Raw genomic sequence first — 21,886 nt, forward strand, 5'->3', positions numbered from 1 at the left:
AGCCTGCCACTCTGCTACCCCCCCCAAAGCTCACTCACATGGGACTTGGACCAATAAATAAAGATTTCCCCAATCATCCGGAACAGTTCCTCAGCGTCCGAGTTGGGCTCGGTCAACCAGTGGGCCCTGCAGATGGAAAAAGAATGGTTGGTGAGGGCCTCCTTCCCCGTTCCACACTTCATGTGATCTACTCCGCGGAAACTCAGCACTGAAGCTCACCCTATCAACAGAAGAGAACAACTGTTGAACTGTGGGGTTCTTGGTGCTCTCTCGTTTTTCTTAAAGACGTTCTCTTCCCCAACTAGGGAACATCACCAGTCCTTAGAAGGGAGTGGAGTATGCGAAGGAGAAGTGTGGAGGACTGTTGGGTGATCCTTGGCTCTCTCTGCGCTTGGTAGTTTTCTGGCAAATATTTCACGACCCAACTAGGTATAGCAATAGCAGTTAGACTTATATACCGCTTCATAGGGCTTTCAGCCCCCTCTAAGCGGTTTACAGAGTCAGCATATTGCCCCCAACAACAATCCGGGTCCTCATTTTACCCACCTCGGAAGGATGGAAGGCTGAGTCAACCTTGAGCTGGTGAGATTTGAACAGCCGAACTGCAGAACTGCAGTCAGCTGAAGTAGCCTGCAGTGCTGCATTTAACCACTGCGCCACCTCGGCTCTACGCATTAGGTAACATTATCAGTGCTAGGGGGGGTGAGTGTGGAGTGAGCAAACTCCCCTCCCGTCTAGCATTTATGATATTATTCAGTTTGGTAATAAAACATCTGCAAGAAAACTACAGAGAGAGAGAGAGGGAGGGAGAGAGGGAGAGGAGGGAGAGTGTGTGTGTTTGTGTGTGTGTATGAGACAGGCTTTCATTCCTAAGGTAGGACTAGAACTCACTGTCTCCTAGTGATAGGTCCAAAGTCATCGGATAGGATTTTCTGCCTAAAGCGGGACTAGAACTCCCTGTTTCCTGGTGATTAGCCGGACGTCACTGAGCTGGCTTTCATGACTAAGGAGGGACTCGAACTCACAGTTTCTTGCTTTCTAGCCTGGTGCCTTCACCACTTGACCAAATGGCCTCTCCCGAAATCCCTGCGCTGTGTTTCTTAACTACACCCACCTCGAACGCCTGCACGTTGCAATCTGCTCACGGATTCGGTTCGCCAACTGTGGATTGTTACCTGTTGTTGTCCACGTAGCGGATCAGCAGCGGGTAGAGGGCGTAGAGGTCGCGGCACAGCACCGAAAACTCATCCCGGATGAGAAGCTCCGTGTCTTCCGATTCGGACTTGGCCTCCAGCCGCAGCTGTTCTTCCTCCGCCACCACTTTCCCGGAGCGCTTCTTCAGCTTCTCCATGGTGGGGATGAAATGGGAACGGAGCAATTCGGGCTTGGCCTTGCTGACAATGGGCTGTGCAAAGACTGCGCAGAGGGGGAAGAGCCTCCTCAGTCGGGAGCAGGCTACCTTTCCCCCCCAAATTTCAAGTTAAGAGTCCCTCCAAACCATTCCAGAGGGACTGGAATCACCTCTGAACCTCTAGCTGCTTATTGGCCCAGGTAAGTCCCTTCTGATGAGCCAAACACAGATCCACTTAACAACTGTGTCACTAATTTAAGATCTGCGGTGATTCCCTTAACAACGGTGGCAAGAAAAGTCATAAAATGGGGCAAAACATTCACTCAATGAGTTTCTCATTTAGCAACATAAATTTTGGGCTCAATTGTTGTAAGTTGAAGACCACCTGTATTCCACTATTTGAGGGTCAGTGTATTTTCCAAAGCACCTGAAGGCCAGACCAGAAACAATGGATGAGGGAAACTTATCAAGGAGATAAGCAACCTGGAATTAAGGAGAAACTTCCAAACACCGAGGGCAATTAACCAGTGGAACAGCTTGCCACCAGAAGTTGTGGGACACCCCATGGCCTAGTATGTCCTTCAAACATCACCATTACAGGTCCAAGGCTCAGCACAACATGCAAAGGCAGCTCGGGGGTTCCTTACAACCTTTGTTTAATTTTATACCTTATTATGTGACTTCTCTCCAAAGCAAAATTTAATCCCACTTGTAAAGAAAGAAACGCCTAAATCCAGTGGTGAGGTTCATTTTTTTTTACTACCGGCTCTGTGGGCGTGGCTTGGTGGGCATGGCAGGGCAAGGATACTGTAAAATCCCCATTCCCTCCCCACTCCAGGGGAAGGATACTGCAAAATCCCCATTCCCTCCCAATCAGCTGGGACTCGGGAAGCAGAGAATAGATGGGGGCGCGGCCAGCCAGAGGTGGTATTTATCGGTTCTCCGAACTACTCAAAATTTCCACTACCGGTTCTCCAGAACTGGCCGGAACCTGCTGAATACCATCTCTGCCTCAATCCCGCCACCCAGGCTCCCTCCGTACCTGCCAACCGCTTCATCCAAGATGCTTCGTCTATGCCCAGGTTGCTGACGATGATCTTCAGGATGTTTCCCAGCAAGGTGTTGAGCTGGTTAGAGGTCACTTCCGTGCACCAAGGACCCTGTGCGTTGGTCTCCGGACCTCTCTCCCACCAACGGGGCAGGTAATTGCAAAGCATCGGTAAGGTGACCTCGATTACGTGGGGCATTTCGGTATAGCGAGCCCCCGACTCCGCCAGGCCGTTGATGTCCTTCATCAGCTTCTCCAGGACTGGAATATCTGGACACATCTCCTCCACACAGTTCGGTAGGCCTAAGACTAGGATGGAAGACAAGCATGTTTAAATTTCTGGACATCTGGGAGTGGGGGGGGGAGCTAAATTCAGAGACAACGTCTTTTCTGGAATGTCTCCAGATGTCAATTGTGAAATGTACCTGGTCGAGGCCATCTTGGAGGGTTCACAGTTGCCACAAGGGAGAAGAAGGGACAGGGAGGGGGGAAAGAACTAGTTTTGATGGGAACCAAGGGCATTCCAACTGGTGACTGCGGAAAGGAGGAGCAAAGTAACCAAGCAACCAGCCAGCACTTTGATTGGACAATGTGACTGATGAATTGGAGGAAAGGGGGAACTTTTACTCTTTAATTAGGGGAAAACCATGGGAACCCTCAGTTAGTTTTCAACAGTTGTGCCAACATGGAAGTATCCAATAAATCATTCCTTGAGGAATCTACCTTCCTTGGAGTTCTCTTTTTTTGGTGCATTACTTCGGATGCTGCCATTAGAAAAGTGAGCAATGCTTACAGGCGGTCCTTTATGACCGCAATTGGATCAGAAACCTAGATGGATGTTAACCCCTTGCCCAATGAGGAAGAGGAGAGAATTGGAGGAAGCGTCAAAGCAAAAGAAGATTGCAGTCCCGCCTGCCTCCTTCTGCCACACTCACTGGCTCTCTCTCTCGGGGACTTGGTGGTATAAACAGAACAAGGGTTGAATTCGTTGATATGCGGCTCCAGGAAAGCCACGGGCATTGCCGCTGCCAGCCGTGCCAAGCATTCTCCAAGTTGGGGCCTCTGCCTGCAGGGAGGGACAAGGGACAAAGCCATAATGTGCAAGGACTCCAAGCTAGGCCCTCACTTCATACCTCCTTCCAGCCTAGCTGGCCGTTTCCCAACCTCTTGGCTCCATCTCACCACAAAGGATCTATATCAGGGGTGAAATCCTCCCGGCTCGGCTGTATCGGTAGGGACGATTGTCCCAAATCCTGCCGATTTAAAAAAGCTAAAAAAAAAAGCTTCCAACGATCGCTCGGATCAGCTGTGAACCTCATGATCGTCAGAACTTCCCACCACCACCAATTTTTTAAAGCATTTATTTCCCGTCTATTTGGCCGAATCCAGGAAAAAAATGCTTTATAAAGTAAAAAGAAGCTGGCCACCCCCACCCAGTCAACATGACGCAACCACAACCAAGCCACGCCCACAGAATCGGTGGCAAAAAAAATTAGATTTCACCACTGATCTATATCCTTCCCGCTGAAGCCAACCTTGTCCTCATACTCACCTCTCCACATACGGATTTTTGGTTGTCCCCAGGGAGTAGATACTACTCAGAGTTCGGTAGCAGGAGACCTGGACATCATCCACTGAAGGGGCACAAAAGAGAAAGGGAGAGAAAGATTGAACAATGGGAGCCGTGCAACTTCTTCATCCCTCTCTTTTGATGTCAGGAGATGTGTTGTGGCCCGCCAGCGGCTAGCGGAGCTGGAAGCAGATTCGGACAGTGAGGAGGTTGGGTAGGAACCTGGGCCAGTCGTGGAGTCTGGGGAAGGCTCGGATGAGGGCTCTGTGTCGGAGGCAGAGAGGGGGCCAAGGCCGTCTGACAGTTATCAGCTGCCTTTGGAGTTGGAGATCAGTGGGGCAGAAGAACAGCTGGAGCCTGTTCCCAGTGTGCGCATGCACAGAGTTGCCAGACGAAGGGAAGAGCTAAAGAATAGGGGTTGACTTGGGAGGAAGACCACAGGTGGATGATGAACGGCCCCTCCCAGAGGAAATAAAAGAGGAGCAAAAGGGGAGTGGAGTTTGCAGGAGACAATTCGTTCGCTTCATTGGTTCGTGACTCTCCGAGACTCCTTGCCAAGTTCTGCAGATATCGTCCTGGCAGCTCTCCAAGCCAGATAAGGTCTGTGACTGTAAATCCTCCCTTGAAAGACATTGCTGGAGGTGAATGGGCAGAATTCACAGTCAATTAATAAAAGGGTATATTTGTTGGGACAAGAAGTTGGTTTCATGCTCTTGGGAAGCTTCGGTCAGAACAAGATGCCCCCATGTTCTCGCTCCCCCAAATCCTTCTCCCAAAGGATAGTCCCTTTGGACTTCAGACCAGGCCTCCTCCAGACCGTTTCTACTACCCCTGGAGTAGATGCGCAGCATTCTCACACCCTCTTAGCTTCAGAGTCTGCTCAGCCACCCTCCCTCCTCCTGCCATACTCACACATGACATCGTCCCCAAACTGGTGCTGGGCGATGTGTTCGAAGAGGGAGGTGAGGACGGGCAAGAGGACCACGGTGGTGTAGGTGATGTTCTGCCCCACGCCCTTGACTTGAGTGCGGGATTGGGAGACTTTGCCAAGCTTGAGGTTCTCCACCATCTTCTCAATGTCGTCGGAGGCACTTTCGAAGAAGGAGCGCAGCCCCGCCTTGACAATTTCAGGGCCTGATTTCATGACTGTCCTGTAGGTAGGGAAAACAGCAATAGTCAAGTGTTCTGACCCCCCCTTAATCCGTCCAGGAATGACAGCCAAAAGCCACGTAACTAAAAAGGTTTCTTTTAATCAGTCCAAGCTCTTGTTGGCTGCAAGCCCAAATAAACAAAGATAATAGCTCCAGCAGAAAGTCCTATAACTCATACCAAAATGCATACCCGGCTTCTCTTATCTCAAACCACTTATCCAAGTTGGCCTCTCTCGGTTTGTGAAGGCGAACAAGAACAATCACTAGAACAAGAATGGAACGTTGACTTCTGCAACCAGGGCGTGGCACCAGCAGTCTCTTTATACTCAGGAGAGGATCCCAATGAGCAATAGCTGCTCGCAATCATCTCCTGTAAGTACTCAGTTGTTCCTTCCCTCGAGTAACCCTTCGACGGGGTGAATCCTGCAACAACTCCCAAGTGTTTCCCTGAACACTCCCTCTGATCCAATGCTCTGCCGCCACCTGGTGGCCGACGGCTCCTGCCGGGCCACAACACTCAGTGCCTAGATATTCTTCCCAGATGCTCATCTGCTTTTAATGAAGCCATAAGCTCTTGCAGGGTAGTGTCTGGGCAACTGAATGGAGCAGTGTTTACTGGCCGGATGCCCTTCCGTGTTGCCAATGCAGAGTTCTATTCAGATAGTTATAGATAGATAGCTGATAGATAGATAGATGATAGATAGATAGATAGATAGATAGATAGATAGATAGATAGATAGATAGATATAGATAGATAGATAGATAGCTGATAAATAGATAGATATAGATAGATGATAGATGATAGATAGATAGATAGATAGATAGATAGATAGATAGATGATAGATAGATGATAGATAGATAGATAGATAGATAGATAGATAGATAGATAGATAGATAGATAGATAGATATAGATAGATAGATATAGATAGATGATAGATGATAGATTATAGATGATAGATAGATAGATAGATAGATAGATATAGATAGATGATAGATAGAGATAGATGATAGATAGATAGATAGATAGATAGATAGATAGATAGATAGATATAGATAGATGATAGATGATAGATAGATATAGATAGATAGATGATAGATAGATGATAGATAGATGATAGATAGATGATAGATAGATGATAGATAGATAGATAGATAGATATAGATATAGATAGATAGATAATAGATAGATATAGATAGATAGATAGATGATAGATAGATAGATAGATAGATAGATAGATAGATAGATAGATAGATAGATATAGATAGATGAGAGATAGAAATAGATAGAGATAGATAGATAGATGATGGATGATAGATGATAGATAGATAGATAGATAGATAGATGGATGGATGGATGGATGGATGGATGGATGGATGGATGGATGGACGGACGGACGGACGGACGGACGGACGGACGGACAGACAGACAGACAGACAGACGGATGGATGACGGAGGAAGATTGCTCACCTGGCATCCAAGGACCGAGCCAGGATGTGAAGGCAATTAACCACAGCAGCAGCATCGGTACCTGGAGGAAGAGGATGCAACAGGTAGGTTTAGACACCCGGTTGAAAAGGATGCGGAGATCGGGCAGGAGAAAACAGGGCCAGCAAAGAATCTGGCTTGGAAACACAGAGCTGATGTAGCATCAGGAAAGTCAAGATGAAGAAGGGAGAGCAGGGCAGGCGGGGTTTAGCCCCCTCTTCCCCCCCGAACCAGTGACAGGCAGAAGGGGATGGAACAGGTGGGCTGAGCACCCAGAAAGCCGAGAGGGAGGCTTACCAAAGAGTGAGACCCGGTGCCTGACCAGGGCTGCCAATTTGCAGAAAAGGCTGGAAGAAAAGGAAAGGGAAAGAAAAGCAGGACGGAGAATGAAAAGAGAACCCTCCCGAGGAGCCAGGGACATCCGACAAGAGAAGATGGCAGAGGAAGCGTCTCTTTTAAGGGTTGCAAGCTCACCCACGTATAACGTCCCGCTGCGGCTGGGGTTGTCTGCAGGGGTGGTATTTACCTTCCCTACGGGTTTGCAAATATGAGCACCTCCGCGCATGCGCTGCCTTCCTCGCGTGCGCATTTTTCGTTAAAAAAAAAGAGCCTAAATGGGATTCCATAGAGCCCGGGTGGGTGGGCGCGGCCAGCCACGATTTTTGCTACCAGTTCGGGCGAACCGGTCCGAACGGGTAGAATACCACCTCCGTTTGTCTGACAGTCACCTGGTTATCATCTCTTTCTCCTTGTTCGAGGCGTGGCCTCCGCTGCCCAGGACCTTGGCCGGGGTGGACAGGAAGTAGAGGCAGTGGTTGGTGAAGTACTGGTTGATGAGGGGCAGAAGGATCTGGAAAGGGAATGCAAATGAGTTGTGGGAGGAAGATTGGGGACCCCCACCCACCCCGAGTGTGTGGATGAGGGCAGGAGAGCAATTTGAAGGAAGGCCTCCAGATGTTGCTTCCGGGCCCTGTTTCTTCAGTCAAAGCAAAACACTCAGCAGCTGATGCAACGTGGAGGGTATGCATCTTTCTCTTGGACGGGCTGTGTGTATATATGTGTATATATCTATATCACATATATACACTATAGATATATATATATATACTATATACTATGGATATATACTATATCTCTATCTCTATATGTCTTCTATCTGTCCATCCATCCGTCTGTCTGTCCATCCATCCATCCATTCATGAATATGTATGAATGGAATACAGCTGGAAGGGATCTTGGAGGTCTTCTAGTCCAACCCCCAGCTCAAGCAGGAGAAGCTGTATCATCTCAGACAAGTGACTGTCCAGTCTTTTCTTCTGTCCCCACTGCTAGGAAGTTTCTCCTTAATTCCAGGTTGCTTCTTTCTTTATTAGTTTGCAACCATTATTTATTGTCCTAATCCACCTATATATGTATCTATGTATCCATCTATCCATCCATCCATCCATTATCTATCTCTCTCTCTCTCTCTCTCTCTCTCTCTCTCTCTATCATCTATCTATCTATCTATCTATCTATCTATCTATCTATCTATCTATCTATCTACCTACCTACCTACCTACCTACCTACCTACCTACCTACCTACCTACCTACCTATGTATCTATATCTTTCTATCTTTCTATCTCTCTATCTTTCTATCTCTCTATCTTTCTATCTTTCTACCTACCTACCTACCTACCTATCTCTTTCTATCTATCTACCTACCTACCTATGTATCTATATCTTTCTATCTTTCTATCTTTCTATCTCTCTATCTCTCTATCTTTCTATCTTTCTATCTTTCTATCTTTCTATCTTTCTATCTTTCTACCTACCTACCTATGTATCTATATCTTTCTATCTTTCTCTTTCTATCTATCTATCTACCTACCTACCTATGTATCTATATCTTTCTATCTTTCTATCTTTCTATCTTTCTATCTTTCTATCTTTCTATCTTTCTATCTTTCTATCTTTCTATCTTTCTATCTTTCTATCTTTCTACCTACCTACCTACCTACCTACCTACCTATCTCTTTCTATCTACCTACCTACCTACCTATGTATCTATATCTTTCTATCTTTCTTTCTATCTTTCTTTCTATCTTTCTTTCTTTCTATCTTTCTTTCTTTCTATCTTTCTTTCTTTCTTTCTATCTTTCTACCTACCTACCTATGTATCTATATCTTTCTATCTATCTATCCATCCATCCATCCATCCATCCATCCATCCATCCATCTATCCCATCCGGTTTGTCTGTCTTGTCTATCATCATCTGTCTGTCTATCTGTCTGTCTGTCTTCTTGACCCAACAGTAACATTAAATAAAGAAAACCGCAAAGGGAGATTTACCTTGGCGAAGAACTTGATCTCCTGTTCATGTGGGGACTTCTCTACTCGTCCGCTGCTCACCACAGCATCTAGAGGGGGGCAAAAAAAAGATAATAATAATCAGGAAATAGACCCTCCAAGAAATACAAAAAGTCTACTTAAGCTGGCTTAGACTATAACAACAGAATTTTGAAATCTGGGCAGTTAATCTCCTTCTTTCCCTCCGATACCAAAGAGACTCAAGGCGTGGCCAGGAAACCATGGGGTAAATGCTATGCAGCCCAGGTAGGTATGGCCTCCAGCAAATTGCTAAGGACGGCAACCAGAAGGAGGACAGCTCTTACCCAGGTGGGCGATGAATTCTTGAGAGATGTCCATCCATTTCAGCAGCTGCTGCAGGAATCCAAAGGCGAAGCGCTTCTCAATGGATGAAGTGTCCAACTCCATGTCCTTCAGACCCCTGGGAGAAATGACGGAGTTTGAATTCAGGGGATGGCAAAAGATTGAGGTCAGGCTTTAAAAGAGGCAATGCTAGACAACACAACAGAGCAAGGCAGGAAATTGCTAAAGGTTCTTCCTGTGGCTGAACCATTGTGTTAATCCAAAAAGTGGTTGGTTTGTTGTTTTCCCGGTTGCAATGGATGGCTGTGAAAGTTGGACCATAAGAAAGGCTGAGCGCCAAAGAATGGAGGCCTTTGGACTGGTGCTGGGGAAGAAAATTCCTGCTTTGAGTCCCTTGGACTACAAGGCCATCCAACCGGTCAGTCCTAGAGGAGATCAACCCTGACTGCTCTTGAGAAGGCCAGATCCTGAAGAGGAAACTCAAAGAAGAGAATCTTTGTAGCCCAAGGTTGGACTGTGAGGTCCTTGGTGCTCTCTGAACCTTTACCAAACTAGGTAACATCATCAGTGCTAGAAGGATGTGGGGGGTTTGCAGAATGGAAGAGAATCAGAAAGGGAGGAGGAGGACTGCAACGTGCTCTACATGGGGCAGCCCTTGAAGAGTATTCGGAGACTTCAGCTTGTCCAGAATGCAGCCGCGCGAGCGATCGTGGGTGTACCTCGGTTCACCCACGTAACACCTATCCTCCGCGAGCTGCACTGGCTGCCTATTGGTCTCCGGATACGCTTCAAGGCGCTAGTCGTTACTTATAAAGCCCTTCATGGTATTGGACCTGGGTACTTGAGAGACCGCCTGCTGCCAATCACCTCCAATAGACCGATTAGATCCCACAGATTAGGCCTCCTCCGAATTCCATCCGCCGGCCAGTGTTGACTGGCGATTACCCGGAGGAGAGCCTTCTCTGTGGCTGCTCCGACCCTCTGGAACGAACTCCCCGTGGATATTCGAATCCTCACCACCCTCCAGACCTTCCGCAAAGCCCTCAAAACCTGGTTGTTCCGACAGGCCTGGGGCTAAAGAGCTGTTGCCCCCCGTCTCGAATGGTATGACTGTTGTGAGTTTTAAATTATATATTGTTATGTTGTTGTTTTTTTAAATCTTTTCTCTGTATCCCCCTCCCCGGTTCGAGTTGTGAGCCGCCCTGAGTCCCCTTCGGGGGAAAAGGGCGGCATATAAATTTAATAAACTGAACTGAACTGAACTGAGGACAACTGCGCAGTCCTTGGCCCTCTCTGAGCCTGGTTGTTTTCCCGCAGACGTCTCATTACCAAACTAAGGAACATCATCAGGGCAACTGTGAGAAGACACCCCAGATCAGCCTTCTCCTGCTTTTAAGCTCTACTTACCGAGTCACCGCGTAGCCATTGAGCTGGAGGAATTTAAGCAGCTCCTGAGCTTTTTCCCGGTCCCGGGCCTTCTCCTTGGCCGTCAGCGTGTCATACGGCACCAGCAAGGGGTGGGTTCCACCTCCTTGGAGACAAAGAGAAAGCAGGTGAGTTGTCCCCCCTGCAGGGGGGGGGGGCAGCAAGGAAAGAGGAAACATCAGCATCCTTCGAAAGTCAACGCAAGGCTCAGGATCTCACCTTTGCTCTCCAGCTCTAACTTCTTCTTGCGTCCCCAGGTGTTGTGGTAGTTCTCAGCCAACTGTTCTGCCATGGCCTGTGGAGGAAGACCCACAGGGTGGATAGGAAGGACCCTGTCGTAGCTGGCTGAATCCCGATAAATTATACTGCTGGTAAGGGAGAGTGGTGCGGTGGCCTAGAGGTGGAGCTCTCGCCTCAAAATCAGGAGGCTGTGGGTTCGATCCTAAGTAGAGGCAGATATTTCTCTCTCTACGCCAGCGGTAGTCAACCTGGTCCCTACCGTCCACTAGTGGGCGTTCCAGCTTTCGTGGTGGGCGGTAGGGGGTTTGCTGTAACTCTGCTTTATAAATTTTATAAAGTGGAGTTACTTCCCTACTTTATAAATCACCATTACTGTGGAACCGGTGGGCGGTTAGAAAATTTTACTACTAACAGAGATACAAAAGTGGGCGGTAGGTATAAAAAGGTTGACTGCCCCTGATCTACGCACAATGAGAATATCTCTGCTGAACTAAAACTCCGCATTGGCGACAGGGAACAGCATCCGGCCATTAAAACACTCTGCTAGTTCCATTCAGCTTCCCTGACTCCACACCAGAAGGGATCATGGGCTCATTAAAAAAAGAAGGTCCTATATAAGGATTCAGGTTATTCAGATAGTCTGGTGACATTTCTCTAATATATATTATATATTATATATTATATATTATATATATATTATATATTATATATTATATATTATATATTATATATATATTATATATTATATATTATATATTATATATTATATATTATATATTATATATTATATATTATATATTATATATTATATATTATATATTATATATTATATATTATATATTACATATTATATATTACATATTATATATTTATTATATAATATATATTATATTATATATTTATTATATAATATATATTATATATTATATATTATATATTTATTATATATTATATATTATATATTATATATTATATATTATATATTATATATTATATATTATATATTATATATTATATATTATATATTATATATTATATATTATATATTATATATATATATGTTGTATTTTGTGCTGATAAATAAATAAAGGGAGACTAGTATAGATCTATTTCAAGCTATTTAGCTCTCATCAGCTAGCCATACCCTTACTGGGATTAGCACCTGTGCTGTACGTAAGATGCAATACAGCACAGGTTCTAATCCCAGTAAGGGTATGGCTAGCTGATGAGAGCTAAATAACTTGAAATAGATCTATACTAGTCTCCCTTTATTTATTTATCAGCACAAAATACAACACAAATGTAACAAAGGCAACAGTAAAAATATTGGGTTTCTGTCTGGATGGTCTCTTGTGACGAGCCGATAGACAGAGAAAGGAAGCAGTGAACTTCCTCCCATATTTGGGCATACCAGGGGTTGTGACACTAAATACATACATACATACATACATACATACATACATACATACATACATACATAGATACATACATACATACATACATACATACACACACACACATATATGTGTGTGTGTGTTGTATTTGAACTGATAAATGACACTAAATACACACACACACAAATACATATATAATTTAATCTAGTTTTTGGATTCATATAACATAAGCCTGCACGCAGGGCACTGAGTGCTAAAAGAAAGCTTTGCATGCGCTCGCCCAGGGGGCATGCGCTTACTGGAAAATGTCCTTCTGGTTTTTGGCACGTTCTGGCTACTGCCCCCCATGCGCACACCTTGATCCATTGGCCGGCACTCATGCTCACGCTGGAAAACAGAAGACCAGCCCTTCTGGTTCCCAGCACTGCCGCATGCCCAAAGGCCAGCTGATTGCCGGGTGGGTATGTGCGCCAGAAACCCAGAAGATGAACGGACAATGATGCGCGAGCCAGGCAACATGGCTGGCCACTTCGGGGCGTTGCGTGCCACAGGTTCTCCCTCACAGCCCTAGAAAATGTTTCCATGGTGAAAGTAACTGGACAGAAAGGACGGAAATCCCATTTATTTGGGTTATTTGCTCGGCCTACAGATTATTCCTTCCCTATGTGCCCGAATGCGGTTGGTAGGTCATAGAGACCACCTGTCAGGTGAGACGTCCTCACCTGTAGTTCCCTGGAGAGGGTCACTGCAGATAGATCCATTGGCTGAGGATTGTAACCATGGCTGGGGTCGTAGACCTGAAGGAAAACAAGAGAAACAGGCGTTCTTGACATCCGCTGAGCCCATCCTTCCCTTGCCGGCTTCATTTCCCCAGCTAGGTCTCCCTGATCCCATCCTCCAGATTCCCAGTTCTACTGTCTATTCGTTTTTAAATTTTAAATTTTGTTTTATTTATGTTTTTTGCTGGGGACCTGAGTGCTCTCTGAGCTAGCTGTTTTCTTGCAGACGTTTCGTGACCCAAGTAGGGAACATCATCCGTGCTAGAAGGGAGTGGGGTATGTGAAGAGGAGGAGGAGGAGGAGGAGGAGGAGGAGGAGGAGGAGGAGGAGGAGGAGGAGAAAAGGAAGGAGGAGGAGTAGAAAAGGAAGGGGGAGGAGGAGAAGGAAGAAGGAGAGGGAGGAGGAAAAGGGTGAAGGGAGGAGGAAGAGGAGGAGAAGAAAAGGAAGGAGGAAGAGAAGGTGGTGGAGGAGAAGAAAAGGAAGGAGGAGGAGGAGAAGAAAAAGGAATAGGAAGCGGAGGAGGAAGAGAAGAAAAAGGAGGAGGAGAAGGAGAAGAAAAGGAAGAAGGAGAGGGAGGAGGGGAAGGGTGGAGGAAGAGGAGGAGAAGAAAAGGAAGGAGGAGGAGAAGGTGGTGGAGGAGAAGAAAAGGAAGGAGGAGGAGAAGGAAGAGGAGGAGAAGAAAAGGAAGGAGGAGGAGAAGGCTGCGGAGGAGAAGAAAGGGAAGGAGGAGGAGGAGAAGAAAAGGAAGGAGGAAGAGAAGGCAGTGGAGGAGAAGAAAAGGAAGGAGGAGGAGGAGAAGGAAGAGAAGAAAAGGAAGGAGGAGGAGAAGGAGGAGGAGGAGAAGAAAAAGGAGGAGGAGAAGGAGGAGAAGAAAAGGAAGAAGGAGAGGGAGGAGGGGAAGGGTGAAGGGAGGAGGAGGAGGAGGAGGAGGAGAAGAAAAGGAAGGAGGAGAGAGAGGAGAAGGATGAAGGGAGGAGGAAGAAAAGGAGAAGAAAAGGAAGGAGGAGGACGATGACAACTGTGGGGTTCTTGGTGCTCTCTGAGCTTGGCGCTTTTCTTGCAGACGTTTCGTGACCCAACTAGGGAATATCATCAGTGCTAGAAGGGAGTGGCACATGTAGAGAGGAGGAGGAGGAGGCAATTTTGTCGGCTCTGGCGCTGCTTTTCAGGATAACCTTGAGGTTTGAGCTGCAGAAAGGCCCGAATCCAAATTCTGTTGGTGTACGACTTTTCTTCTAAAAGGGGATTTTAGAGTTTCACAAGGAACTCCTCCCTGTTCCCGAAGGACAATAGCTAATCGCTTGTTCCCAAGCCTGACAACTTTAAGAGGTGTGGACTTCAACTCCCAGAATCCCCCAGCCAGCGCATGCATGCGCTGGCTGGGGGGATTCTGGGAGTTGAAGTCCACACCTCTTAAAGTTGTCGGGTTTGAGTGACCCTGATTGAGAGCAATCACGTCCTCGGAAACAGGGAGCAGCTAAGCGAGGAAGGCAATACAGACATGGCCAACCAGGAATCTTCTAGAAACCCAACCTGGGCGGTCTGTGAGATTTTGCGGGTTTTTTTCTTCTCCGTTTTCTCCTCGTCGCCCTCGCGGGCCTTCTCGACCATCCACTCCCAAGCAATCATGGCCTTCAGGGACTCCTTGATGGGCCATCGGTAGATTTCCTTGTCCTGTGGGAGGAAGAGAAAAGAAAGGCCGCTAAATAGGGAAGACCGTTTCTTTATTCCTTCCGGAAGGTTCCCAACTGTCACATTCGCCTTCCGCTCCGGGGGGAGGAGGGGGGAATCAGGCCCATTTCTGGTGGGAGGAACGGGGTGAAGGAACTCTACCTTCTCGGAGAACGTTTTGTAAGGACGCAACATAGGATTGGTCTTGGCCTGTTCGTCCACGGCCTCCCCAAAGGACCAGTTGTTCTGAATCTGTGGGAAAAAGGAGACTGTGAGGCATAAGAGTAAGAAACCAGGAGACAGGGAGTTCTAGTCCTGCCTTAGGCATAAAGCTGGCCGGATGACTTTTGGCTAATCACCAGGAGATAGGGAGTTTTAGTCCTGCCTTAGGCATAAAACTAGCTGACCAGATGGGCCAATAACTAGGAGACCGTGAGTTATAGTTCTACCTTAAGGATGAGGGCCAACTGGGTGACTTTGGGTCAATCACCAGGAGACAGGGAGTTCTAGTCCTGCCTTGGGCATGAAAGCTGATCGACTGACTTTAGGCCAATCACCAGGAGACAGGGAGTTCTAGTCCTGCCTTAGGCATGAAAGCTGGGTGACTTTGAGCCAATGACTAGGAGATGGGGAGTTCTAGTCCTGCCTTGGGCATGAAAGCTGATCGACTGACTTTAGGCCAATCACCAGGAGACAGGGAGTTCTAGTCCTGCCTTAGGCATGAAAGCTGGGTGACTTTGAGCCAATGACTAGGAGATGGGGAGTTCTAGTCCTGCCTTAGGCATGAAAGCTGGCCGGATGACTTTGGGCCAATAACTAGGAGACCGTGAGTTCTAGTTCTACCTTAAGGATGAGGGCCAGCTGGGTGACTTTGGGTCAATCACCAGGAGACAGGGAGTTCTAGTCCTGCCTTAGGCATAAAGCTGCCCGGATGACTTTGGGCCAATAAATAGGAGACTGTGAGTTCTAGTTCTACCTTAAGGATGATGGCCAGCTGGGTGACTTTGGGTCAATCACCAGGAGACAGGGAGTTCTAGTCCTGCCTTGGGCATGAAAGCTGACCGACTGACTTTGGGCTAATCACCAGGAGACAGGGAGTTCTAGTCCTGCCTTAGGTATGAAAGCTGCCCGGATGACTTTGGGCCAATAACTAGGAGACCGTGAGTTATAGTTCTACCTTAAGGATGAGGGCCAACTGGGTGACTTTGGGTCAATCACCAGGAGACAGGGAGTTCTAGTCCTGCCTTGGGCATGAAAGCTGATCGACTGACTTTAGGCCAATCACCAGGAGACAGGGAGTTCTAGTCCTGCCTTAGGCATGAAAGCTGGGTGACTTTGAGCCAATGACTAGGAGATGGGGAGTTCTAGTCCTGCCTTGGGCATGAAAGCTGATCGACTGACTTTAGGCCAATCACCAGGAGACAGGGAGTTCTAGTCCTGCCTTAGGCATGAAAGCTGGGTGACTTTGAGCCAATGACTAGGAGATGGGGAGTTCTAGTCCTGCCTTAGGCATGAAAGCTGGCCGGATGACTTTGGGCCAATAACTAGGAGACCGTGAGTTCTAGTTCTACCTTAAGGATGAGGGCCAGCTGGGTGACTTTGGGTCAATCACCAGGAGACAGGGAGTTCTAGTCCTGCCTTAGGCATAAAGCTGCCCGGATGACTTTGGGCCAATAAATAGGAGACTGTGAGTTCTAGTTCTACCTTAAGGATGATGGCCAGCTGGGTGACTTTGGGTCAATCACCAGGAGACAGGGAGTTCTAGTCCTGCCTTGGGCATGAAAGCTGACCGACTGACTTTGGGCTAATCACCAGGAGACAGGGAGTTCTAGTCCTGCCTTAGGTATGAAAGCTGCCCGGATGACTTTGGGACAATAACTAGGAGACCGTGAGTTCTAGTTTTACCTTAAGGATGGGGGCCAGCTGGGTGACTTTGGGCCAATAACCAGGATAAGGTGAGTTCTAGTCCCGATTTAGGCATGAAAACTGGCTGGGTGACTTTGGGTCAATCACCAGGAGACAGGGAGTTCTAGTCCTGCCTTAGGCATGAAAGCTGGCTGGGTGACTTTGGGTCAATCATCAGGAGACAGGGAGTTCTAGTCCCACCATAGACATGAAAGCTGGCTGGGTGACTTTGGGCCAATCACCAGGAGACAGGGAGTTCTAGTCCTGCCTTAGGCATGAAAGCTGGCTGGGTGACTTTGGGTCAATCACCAGGAGACAGGGAGTTCTAGTCCTGCCTTGGGCATAAAGCTGGCCGGATGACTTTGGGCCAATAACTAGGAGACCGTGAGTTCTAGTTCTACCTTAAGGATGAGGGCCAGCTGGGTGACTTTGGGTCAATCACCAGGAGACAGGGAGTTCTACTCCTGCCTTGGGTATGAAAGCTGACCAACTGACTTTGGGCCAATCACCAGGAGACAGGGAGTTCTAGTCCTGCCTTAGGAATGAAAGCTGACCGACTGACTTTGGGCCAATCACCAGGAGACAGGGAGTTCTAGTCCTGCCTTAGGCATGAAAGCTGGCCGGATGACTTTGGGCCAATAACTAGGAGACCGTGAGTTCTAGTTCTACCTTAAGGATGAGGGCCAGCTGGGTGACTTTGGGTCAATCACCAGGAGACAGGGAGTTCTAGTCCTGCCTTGGGTATGAAAGCTGACCGACTGACTTTGGGCCAATCACCAGGAGACAGGGAGTTCTAGTCCTGCCTTAGGCATAAAGCTGGCCGGATGACTTTGGGCCAATAACTAGGAGACCGTGAGTTCTAGTTCTACCTTAAGGATGAGGGCCAGCTGGGTGACTTTGGGCCAATAACCAGGAGATGGTGAGTTCTAGTTCCACCTTAGGCATGAAAGCCAGCTGGGTGACTTTGGGCCAATCATCAGCAGACTGTGAGTTCTAGTCCGGCCTTAGAAATGTAAGTCACCTTGGCGACCTTGGGCCAGTCACTTTCTCTCAACCCAACCTACCTTACAGGGTTGTTGTTATTGTTGTTGTTGTGGGGAAAATAAGAGGAGGAAAGCATAGTAAGCATGTTCACCGCCTTGAGTTGTTGATAAGAAATAATAAAGGTGGGATATATCTGCTCTTCTATGCCCAGGAAAAACCTCGCCAAGGACATCACTAACCCAGGAGATCCAGTCTCAGGGATCTGGAGAGGTTGTGTGAAGAGCTCTTACCTTGTCAAAGGCCCATTTCTCATGCGTGTACTCCGCATACTTGTTGATGAAGGAGTCCAACTTCTCTGGAATGATGACACTAAGAAAAGGAGGAAGAGAGAAGTCGGGAGGGAGAAGCAAATTTGGGACCCTGGACTGCGGGAGAGCAAAATCAGGGAGGGGGCAGTGATAGAAGACCTCCTGGAGCACCAACCAGGTGAGATTAAAAAAGCAGGTGCATTATTATTATTATTATTTTACTAATACACAAATACATATTTAGCTTTCTGGTTTACAATCACCCAAATTCATTATCCTTACCAATCCTGCTGTCGAGGGTAGAAATTTATTTTACAAGCCAGAGGGATGAGAGTGACGTTCTAAGCATCTTGATGCAAAACTTGGCCAATCAAGGAATGTGACCAAGAAGGTGGGTGGCGCAGTGGTTAGAGTGCGGTACTGCAGGCTACTATCTGCTGACTGCTGGCTGCCTGCAATTTGGTAGTTTAAATCTCACCAGGCTCAAGGTTGACTCAGCGTACTGTCCTTCTGAGATCAGTAAAATGAGGACCCAGATTCATGGGGGCAAGAGGCTGACTCTGACCTTCCTTCCTTCCTTCCTTCCTTCCTTCCTTCCTTCCTTCCTTCCTTCCTTCCTGTCTGTTAGAATGCAGCATTGCGGTTAACTCTCCCACAGTCAGGAGCTCGATCCTGATGGGCTCAAGGATGACTCTGCCTTCCATCCTTCCGAGGTCAGTAAAATGAGGACCCAGATTGTTGGGGGCAAGAGGCTGAATCTGACCCTTCCTTCCTTCCTTCCTTCCTTCCTTCCTTCCTTCCTTCCTTCCTTCCTTCCTTCCTTCCTTCCTGTTAGAATGCAGCATTGCGGGTTAACTCTCCCCACAGTCAGGAGCTCGATCCTGATGGGCTCAAGGTTGACTCTGCCTTCTGTCCTTCCGAGTCAGTAAAATGAGGACCCAGATTGTTGGGGGCAAGAGGCTGAATCTGACCCTTCCTTCCTTCCTTCCTTCCTTCCTTCCTTCCTTCCTTCCTTCCTTCCTTCCTTCCTTCCTTCCTTCCTTCCTTCCTTCCTTCCTTCCTCCCTCCCTCCCTCCCTCCCTCCCTCCCTCCCTCCCTCCCTCCCTGTTAGAATGCAGCATTGCGGGTTAACTCTCCCCACAGTCAGGAGCTCGATCCTGATGGGCTCAAGGTTGACTCTGCCTTCCGTCCTTCCGAGGTCAGTAAAACGAGGACCCAGATTGTTGGGGGCAAGAGGCTGAATCTGACCCTTCCTTCCTTCCTTCCTTCCTTCCTTCCTTCCTTCCTTCCTTCCTTCCTTCCTTCCTTCCTTCCTCCCTCCCTCCCTCCCTCCCTCCCTCCCTCCCTCCCTGTTAGAATGCAGCATTGTGGGTTAACTCTGCCCACAGTCAGGAGCTCGATCCTGATGGGCTCAAGGTTGACTCTGCCTCCCGTCCTTCCGAGGCCAGTAAAACGAGGACCCAGATTGTTGGGGGCAAGAGGCTGAATCTGTCCTTCCTTCCTTCCTTCCTTCCTTCCTTCCTTCCTTCCTTCCTTCCTTCCTTCCTTCCTTCCTTCCTTCCTTCCTTCCTTCCTTCCTTCCTTCCTTCCTTCCTTCCTGTTAGAATGCAGCATTGCGGGTTAACTCTGCCCACAGTCAGGAGTTCGATCCTGATGGGCTCAAGGTTGACTCTGCCTCCCGTCCTTCCGAGGTCAGTAAAACGAGGACCCAGATTGTTGGGGGCCATGTGGCCACTCTTTAAACTCGCTTAGAGAGGGTTGCAAAGCGGTATATAAGTAAAGCACTATTGTTATTGCTATTTTTCTCCTGCAAATCTCACTCACTTTAGTGTTTCCACTGGTTTAGGGTCGAAGTTGCCCTCGGCGTCCACCGAAGCCTTCTTTTCGGTTTTCGAAGAATAGCTGGCATCCACGTAGTCGGGAGGGATGGCGCCAGCGATGGCACACAAGCAGGGCATGGCCAGCTTGAAGAGATCGGAGTCAAATTTCTGAGCATCAGGGGGAAGAACAGGAAGAGAGAAAAAGATCCTCAGTCACACAATACTATCGGTTGAATTGCTCCCTCCCACCAAGAATATTTCTGCTTATTTTTCTTTTCAAAAATTCTATTATTATTTCCAGTAATGCTTCCCATCGGATGCTCGGAGCCCAACGTTAACTGCCAAGAATTTGCACTCAATCGTACAGAAGAAGTTGCCCAGAAGGAAGCAGACTTCCCTATGCTGCCTGGGGAATTCTGGGAGTTGAAGTCCACGGGACTTAAAGATTAGATTAGATTAGATTAGATTGCTTTTATTTATAGGCCGCCCTTTTCCCTGAGGGGACTCAGGGTGGCTTACAACCTATAGGGAGGGGATACACGTAATGACATATACAGACAATACACAATTAAAAAATAGAAGCAACATTCATACATCATTCGGGTGGGGACGGATCTCAATCTTTAACCCCAGGCCTGGCGGGATAGCCAGATCTTAAGGGCTGTGCGGAAGGTCTGGAGGGTGGTGAGGGTACGAATCTCCACGGGGAGGTCGTTCCAAAGGGTCGGAGCTACTACTGAAAAGGCTCTCCTCCGCGTAGTTGCCAGTCGGCACTGGCTGGCAGATGGAACTTGGAGGAGGCCTAATCTGTGTGATCTAATCGGTCGCGAGGAGGTAATTGGCAGGAGGCGGTCTCTCAAGTACCCAGATCCACTACCATGAAAGGCTTTATGAGTGGTAAGTAGCACCTTGAAGCGCAGCCGGAGATCAACAGGTAGCCAGCGCAGCTCGCGGAGGATAGGTGTTATGTGGGCGAACCGAGGAGCACCCACAATCACTCGCGCGGCCGCATTCTGGACTAGCTGAAGTCGCCGGATGCTCTTCAAGGGCAGCCCCAAAGTTGCCAAGGTTGGAGACCCCTGTCCTAGAACACTGCAAACCTTATTTTTGGCTGACCTCGAAGCCTTTCCTTGAGGTCAAGGATAAGCAGGACTGCTCACCTTATGGGACAATGACTCAAAGATGCCCCAGAAGAGTTTCCGTGTGAGGTGAAGTTCCTCCTCTGAGCTGACCCCAAAGTTGGCCCAACCGGTGGGAAGGCAGTAATATTTCCAGCAACGCTCGTAATGGTTGGTCAACAGCTGGACAGAGAACAGGAAAAGTAATATGTCGTAAGCAGGAAGGCCGTTTATAGTCACAATCAGACTGGGGAGGGCAACTGTACACAGAGTGTCCCGTTTTATATGGAAGAATAGAATAGAATAGAATAGAGTAGAGTAGAGTAGAGTAGAGTAGAGTAGAGTAGAGTAGAGTAGAGTAGAGTAGAGTAGAGTAGAGTAGAGTAGAATAGTAACCGAGTAACAGAACTGGAAGGGACCTTGGAGGTCTTCTAGTCCAACTCCCTGGTCAGACAGGAAACTCTACACCACTTCAGGCAAATGGCTATCCAGCATCTTCTTAAAGACTTCCAGTGTTGGGGCATTCACAACTTCTGGAGGCAACTTCTGTTCCACTGATTAATTGTTCTCACTGTCAGGAAATTCCTCCTCAGTTCTAAGTTGCTTCTCTCCTTGATTAGTTTCCACCCATTGCTTCTTGTTCTGCCCTCAGGTGCTTTGGAGAATAGCTTGACTCCCTCTTCTTTGTGGCAACCCCTGAGATATTGGAAGACTGCTATCCTGTCTCCCCTAGTCCTTCTTTTCATTAAACTAGACATACCCAGTTCCTGCCACCGTTTTTCATATGTTTTAGTCTCCAATCCACTAATCCTCTTTCTTGCTCTTCTCTGCACCCTTTCCAGAGTCTCCACATCTTTTCTACATCGTGGCGACCAAAACTGGATGCAGTATTCCAGGTGTGGCCTTCCCAAGGCCTTATAAAGCAGTATTAACACTTGATCTTGATTCTATCCCTCTGTTGATGCAGCCTAGAACTGTG

The 21,886-nt window shown here is 47.7% G+C and overlaps 1 protein-coding gene across 1 annotated transcript in view; it reads right to left on the reverse strand.

Annotated features, from left to right (window-relative positions):
- RYR1 (ryanodine receptor 1) overlaps window positions 1–21,886 on the reverse strand; it is a 159,537-nt gene that overhangs the window by 58,169 nt on the left and 79,482 nt on the right. The window contains 19 exon segments of the mRNA XM_087727948.1: window positions 39–126; window positions 1,176–1,416; window positions 2,394–2,708; window positions 3,335–3,465; window positions 3,952–4,033; window positions 4,882–5,120; window positions 6,591–6,651; window positions 6,906–6,955; window positions 7,337–7,458; window positions 8,943–9,010; window positions 9,266–9,381; window positions 10,671–10,794; window positions 10,908–10,983; window positions 13,045–13,119; window positions 14,635–14,775; window positions 14,935–15,024; window positions 17,952–18,030; window positions 19,794–19,957; window positions 20,950–21,090. Coding sequence (XP_087584074.1) covers window positions 39–126; window positions 1,176–1,416; window positions 2,394–2,708; window positions 3,335–3,465; window positions 3,952–4,033; window positions 4,882–5,120; window positions 6,591–6,651; window positions 6,906–6,955; window positions 7,337–7,458; window positions 8,943–9,010; window positions 9,266–9,381; window positions 10,671–10,794; window positions 10,908–10,983; window positions 13,045–13,119; window positions 14,635–14,775; window positions 14,935–15,024; window positions 17,952–18,030; window positions 19,794–19,957; window positions 20,950–21,090 — 2,403 coding nt within the window.

This window comes from Thamnophis sirtalis, unplaced genomic scaffold (assembly GCF_051295495.1).
Source record: "Thamnophis sirtalis isolate CommonGarterSnake01/CBP01778 unplaced genomic scaffold, rThaSir2_p1.2 scaffold_13, whole genome shotgun sequence".
NCBI classification, from domain to species: domain Eukaryota; kingdom Metazoa; phylum Chordata; class Lepidosauria; order Squamata; family Natricidae; genus Thamnophis; species Thamnophis sirtalis.